This window comes from Aptenodytes forsteri, unplaced genomic scaffold (genome assembly GCF_000699145.1).
Source record: "Aptenodytes forsteri isolate BGI_AS27 unplaced genomic scaffold, ASM69914v1 Scaffold213, whole genome shotgun sequence".
NCBI lineage: Eukaryota > Metazoa > Chordata > Aves > Sphenisciformes > Spheniscidae > Aptenodytes > Aptenodytes forsteri.
In genome coordinates, this window is record NW_008795522.1 from 328,412 (window position 1) to 334,703 (window position 6,292).

The window sequence follows — 6,292 nt, forward strand, 5'->3', positions numbered from 1 at the left end:
AAGGGCTGGTTGCCCCTCCTTGGGGACTGGCTTGTCCGGCATCACTGCTGGCATGTGGCGGGGAGGTTCTGCCATCCATTCTCCCCTTGGGAATCCCACCCCAGAGCCACGAAATCCCCACGACCCTCTCTCCCCGGCAGTCTGAGTTACCACGGGGTGTCCTACATGGAGGGGGTCACCCCTCCTTGTGCTGACATTTACTGTCCCATGGGGTGGGGGCAGAAAAATGCAGGAGTCACCAGTTTATGTCCTGAAAGCCCCACATCAGCATCACCAACTCCTTTTTCCTCCTGTTCACCGGACCCTGATCCCACAGCATCAGCCCCAGGTTGGGCCATGGGGGCTGGATGAGCCCCAGCAGGATCGTGCCCACCATGGGGACAAGACAATGGTCACCCACCCAGGAGACCTGGCTTGCAGACACCTGGCTCCCTCCCGGCCCCCTTCATGGTCCCCGCGTGGCTCCAGGCGTCCCGTCTCAGGGCTGTCCCCTGCCGAGGGACACCACTGTCCCCAGGTCCCATCCCCGGGCCTTGTGCCATCCCCCTGGCCCAGACAGCTGTCCCTCTCGGGGGGTCGAATAGCCACCATATGTCGTGGCTGAATCCTTTGCATTCATGGGTCTTCCTCCAAACACCCACCTGTCCTCCAGCTCGCCCCAGCCAGACTCTCCCACCCCGGGGAAAACAGCCCCTTGTTGACAACCCAAGTTCCCCGCCCCGGTCCCTCTGCGACACATGTGGGGACAGCCCAGCCGGTGCCACCATGCAGGGGATGGAGGAACGGCCTCATGTTTGCCGAGGATGCCCCTGGCATGGGTGGGCTTCGGATGGGAGAGCCCACAGTGGGGTTTGGTAGCGGGGGTCCTGCTGGGTCAACCCCTCCTCTGGCTGCAATCTGGGGCTGGGGGCTGGGGAAGGGGAAGGGCCGTGTCCGGGCCATGGGGTCATGGAGCAAGGGAGGCCATGGCGGGGCAGAAATGCAGGAGGTTTAGTGCTGGTAGTGGGGCAGAGCATCATCTGATGACTGCAGGCAAGCAGGGGGGGTCAGGGCGCCCAGTATGGTCCCTGGACTGGGAGCCAGCAGACTGGTGTGTTGGGGCACCTGGTTTGGTCCCCAGACTGGGATCCCGGCAACTGGTGGGTCAGGGCACGCAGGATGGTTCCTGAACTGGGATCCAACAGGCTGTGGGTCAGGGCGCCCACTAATATCCCCAGACTGGGATCCAGCGCATTGGTATGTTGGGGCACCCAGTATTGTCCCCATCCAGTGGACTGGGGGCTGCTCAACCACCAGCACCTCCCTGTTGATAGCCCACCCCCATCCCAGGTCGAACCTGTAAAGACAGTTAATAACCAAAATACAACCATTGTCCAGCCGGACTTTATACCTCCATCATTATCCCTGATTTCCTGATGGGGAAACTGAGGCACGGAGGCTGGCGCCTGGGGTCGCGGGGATGAGAGGCAAGGTGGGGGCCAAGGATGCTAAGCCCTGTGAGGACATGGTGCTGCAGGGACATGAGCAGCCCCATCCCACCACCCTCCCAACCCACTAGCGAACCCAAACTGGGCGAGCTGGCACATAGGGGTGAGGAAGGTGCTGTTGGCTGGTCCTGCCACCACTGCTCCCGTCCCAGCCAGGGACAGACAGCAGGACACCGTCTCCCATTGCTCCCCATGGGCTGGACCTAAAACCAATCCCGAATCCCCAGCAGGCTGAGACATGGCTGTGCAAGGTACAGGCTGGCGGGGACGGGGTTGAAGGGGCAGGTTCTGCCATGGCCCCATTGCGGCCGAGCAGCTGTCGCCGTCCCAAATCTCCGGCGAGCAGGCACGTCGGAAATCCCGGGTGTCGGAGGAGAGGTCTGCTCCGCATTCCTCAGCCAGGAGCGGGGAGAGGGCCAAGCATCTCCCCGCCGCCTGCAGCTGCTCCCAAATATGTTACGACTTGTCACCGCGGCAGGAAGGGATGTCGGCAAGCCTGGAAAGCGAGAGGGGACGCGGGGCAGCGGGGTGCCCAGGGGGGACGGGAAGGTGGATCCCATTTGAAACAGCATTTTGATGGGACCCCTTTCCTGCGCTGAAATCCCAGCAGGACGATCTCTTTACTGGGTCCTGGCCAACCCCGGCCTCTCTTTCCCCACCAGTGGGATGGTGCCCGCACCCCGGGGGTGTAGGTGCTGCCTCCACCACCCGGCTCACTTCACCAGCCCCTAAAACCTGCTGGTTTTTTCAGCCCTTTCCGATGGAAGGAGCCAACCAGCACTATCCCCAGAATCGCTGCTCCAGTGCGGGGACCATGCAGCTCTGTGCACCGGGCAGGGATGTGCAACCAGTGCAAGCAGCTCCATGCACCAGGCAGGGACATGCACCAGGTATGTGCAGCTCCAGGCACCAGGCACAGACATGCACTGGGTGTGTGCAGCTCTGTGCACCAGGCAGGGTTATGCAGCGGGCTGCAACGTGCTTATGTGCTTCCCCAAAACTCATCACATCAAGACCATCGGCCATGGTTGGAAAGCAAAACAGCCGGGGCAGCCCCTGGGTGTCTCTCCACGATGCTGCGCCGTGGACCTGGCCACTGGCTTGGGAAGCTGCCCCAGAGGAGCAGGGACAAACCCTTCTCGCTGAGATTTTCTCAATGGACGGGTATTTTTAGCTCAGGCCTCGTGGCTGCCCGTCCCCGCCGGCTGTGATGGGGTGAGCCGTCCCCACGAGGCCTCCGCCAGCCAGGGGAAGGTCACCCCGTGACGGATCGCAGCACGTTCTGCCCGGGGCTCACACAGCATCGCCTTTGTGTGCCTCCCAGCCGCCACCATCCATCACGGGCTAACCTGACAGCTGGCAGCAGAGCCCTAATCCCCCGCCGGCTCCGAATTACCCAGGGTGCAGCCTGCAGCCGCCGTGGGCACCCATGGGACCTGGGAAAAGTCGCCCTGCTTGTCCGTCCCCCAGCAATCGACTTTGTGGGGAGCTCAGGGTGGTGCGGGCTACGACACGAGCCCCCTGGTAGTCCAGACACCAGGGTCCCTCGGCGATGGCTACTTGCCCAGTGGTTATCATTATCCCTGATTTGAAATCCGCTGGGATGAGCCCGCTGGACCCATGGACCCCAGACTCCGCTGTGTCTCCCCACCGTGTCCGGGATTAGGATCAGCCTTGGCATAGAGGGTCTGATGGAGGAGCAGAGACGCAGCTGGGTGGGCACAGCGTTATCCCGGCTCCCCGTACCTTTAGCAGCGTGGGCAGCCTGGATGAGACCCCCCCCCCAAAAGGAGCTGGGGTTGTGACCCCAGCGTGGGGTCCCTCTTCCCCAGTCCCCATCCCGCGCTGGCACTGGGTGCCCTTTCCTCCCTGTCTCCACGGGCTGCCTCCTGCCTCCACTGCCAGTCCCCACTGGCACTGGGTGCCCTTCCCTCCCTGTCTCCACGGGCTGCGGGCTGCCTGATGGAGGAGCAGAGACGCAGCTGGGTGGGCACAGCGTTATCCCGGCTCCCCGTACCTTTAGCAGCGTGGGCAGCCTGGATGAGACCCCCCCCCCAAAAGGAGCTGGGGTTGTGACCCCAGCGTGGGGTCCCTCTTCCCCAGTCCCCATCCCGCGCTGGCACTGGGTGCCCTTTCCTCCCTGTCTCCACGGGCTGCCTCCTGCCTCCACTGCCTGCTCAGCCACGGGGACGTGGTGGCCTCGGTGGCCCGTCGGAGCTGGCTTGACCCGCGTCCCTCCCTGCTCCTCTCCTGGCTGGGGAAAGGCTACCGTGGTGGCCGGCGCCTGCTCTGATGATGCTGCCCCTCTTTTATGAAGTGCTAAATGCTTGGCCGCTCTCTTGTACGGGTCTGCCACGTGCCCCGCAGAGCCGGTTATGTCACCGCCGGGTTCCTCATCCTCCAAACACCCTCTTGGAATTAAAAAAACCCCATTTATATGGTAGAGCCAGGGCAGTCCTGCAGGCATCCCTCGCCCAGGGACCTGGCTGCAGCTTGAGGGGCTCACCAGGGTCATGTCCACCAGCAAGTGCCACTGATAAAGGTCCCCACGAGTGAGTCAAACTGCTTGACATGATGATGTGAAGTTGATATAAAGCCCTCGGGCTCAGGTTATCTCCTCCTAACAGCTTTGCACCTGCCACTGGCTCCTCTGTAAACCCTCAGGGACGAATCCTGCCTCTTCCTAACTGCTTTAGTGCTTTCGCCTAACACAGAGACCAAGCTGGTGCTCTGATTTCTTTCCTTCTTGAGTATTTTGGGGGTTTGATTGACCCTGGGGAGCACAAGGGCTGTGCCAAGGGTGAACCTCGAGGCTGCGGGTCCTGCTTTCCTTACTGCAGATTTTTTATAGATGCTAAAACTGTGGGGACAGCAAATCCCCAGGGCTGAGACCCCGGGAGAGCTGAAATCAGGGTGAGGACGTGTTATAAGGCTCCTGTCCCCAAAGAAAGCACTATAAAGAGAGAAGAGCATTGTGGTGGGCTTCAAAAAGGCTAGAAATCAACCCAAAGTGAGCAAGGGTGCCGGCAATGGATGCAGGGAATGCACCATGGCGCAGCCTCTCTGGGGAGGGGGGATTTGGAGAAGGAAAATCCCAGCAGGGTTGGCTCTGCTCTTTGCTGACATTCTTTCCACTGACCGATCCCTCGGCTGGAATCTGGCCCGGAGCAGGAATAGGAGGAGATGGGAGATGGTTTCTGACGTTCCTGATGGAAAAAAAGCCCTTCTGAATTAAAGACAAAGCAGGAGAGACGCGGTTGAGCAGTTGGAGTCAGTGGGGAAGGGCTGGGGATGGGTTAAAAATCCCACCCACGTTGCTGCTCATGCAGGGTTTGTGATTGTGCCTCGGTTTCCCCATTGGGAAGGTGGGAGTGATGCGTCTTTGCTGGGAGAGGGGTGCAGCAGGATGGCACTGGGGCTTTGGTTATCCGCACGTACAGATGCCGGTACTGGAGACCAGCTCGGATGACCAGAGCCAGGGTGGGAGGAGATCCAGCCCAGCTTGGCTCCTCTGCCGGGGCCTGGGGACCCACGGGAGAAGGTGTCCTTTGGGTTTGGTGCATGGGAGAAGCCATGAACGTCGATGTTATGCCAAAAATGCCGCTCTGGGATAAGGGACTTGGCCAGGCACCTTCAGGAAGCCCATGGTGGAGGAAAGGCTGTGCCTGGTGCAGTCCTGCCTGCTCCTGCCTGCATGCCTGCTCCATTCCTGCAGGGCAGGCAGGAGGGACGGGCAGCAGAGAACAGGGGCTGGCACCGGGACGGGTGCTGCATGGCCAGGGGTGCCCACGGGGACCCTGGGGTGCTCCCCGCATCGGGATGTCCCTCCCAGGGCTGGATTCCTCCGCTTCCCCATGGCTTCAGCAGAAGCAGGATCAGGCCCTTACGCTGCGACATGCACTGGCAGGATGGGGCCATGGGAAATATGGAGGGCAAGCGGGAGCAGTGTGGGGCAGAGCAGGGTGGGGAGGCAGGAAAGGCCGAGTGGCAGAGGATGCTGTGCCAGTGTCGGGTCCGACCACAGGAAAGGCATGGATCCAGGGTGCCGTGGGATCGAGGGGGACAGCCACGAAGGGATGAGGGTGCCCTGGCTGGGCAGGCTGGCCACGAGGCCACCGTGGGCTCTACCCAACCCGGCTGTAACTGAAGGGACCAGATGATGCAGGAATGCCGGGGGGAGCTGGCAGCCACCCGCTGTCCCCAGTGGCACCCCTGGGCTCAAACAAAGCCCTTGTTCGTGGGGCGGCTGAGCTGCCCATCCCACCGTGCCAGCTCCCCCAGACCCCCCCGGCACGGCTGCGGTCCGGGCAGCGTAATCCCCGCGGGGAGAGCACATGAAATCAGATGGACAAGTTTTGATGTGAGGCAGCAGCTTAGGGCGGGCTCAGGTTTCCTTTAGGTTTTCTATATTTATCTCCGTGATTTAATGCCAGCGCTGGGGTTTAAATGGCACCAAACAGTTGGCGTGGGGAGAGGGAGCAGCCGTCCCCGAGCCGCACACACGTCCCCGAGCTGCCCGCGTGCCCATGGAGCTCTTCGAGACCAACCCTTATTTTTTCCCGGACCAGAGGTTTTATGATGGGGAAAATTTCCTGGGCTCCCGCTTGCAGGGCTATGAGCCAGCGGCGTTCCCCGAGCGGCCCGAGGTGGCCCTGTGTCCTGAGGGCAGGGTGGCTTTGGAGGAGAAGGACTCAGCCCTGCCCGAGCATTGCCCCGGGCAATGCCTGCCCTGGGCCTGCAAGGTTTGCAAGCGGAAGACGGTCTCCATCGACCGGCGGCGGGCGGCCACCCTGCGGGAGGAACGG

The 6,292-nt window shown here is 61.8% G+C and overlaps 1 protein-coding gene across 1 annotated transcript in view; it reads left to right on the plus strand.

The window, feature by feature from the left end:
• Positions 1 to 5,933: 5,933 nt before the first annotated feature.
• MYOG (myogenin) overlaps positions 5,934 to 6,292 on the plus strand; it is a 3,900-nt gene continuing 3,541 nt past the window's right edge. Inside the window, 2 exon segments of the mRNA XM_009281859.2 lie at positions 5,934 to 5,999; positions 6,002 to 6,285. Of these exon segments, the coding sequence (XP_009280134.2) occupies positions 5,934 to 5,999; positions 6,002 to 6,285 (350 nt within the window).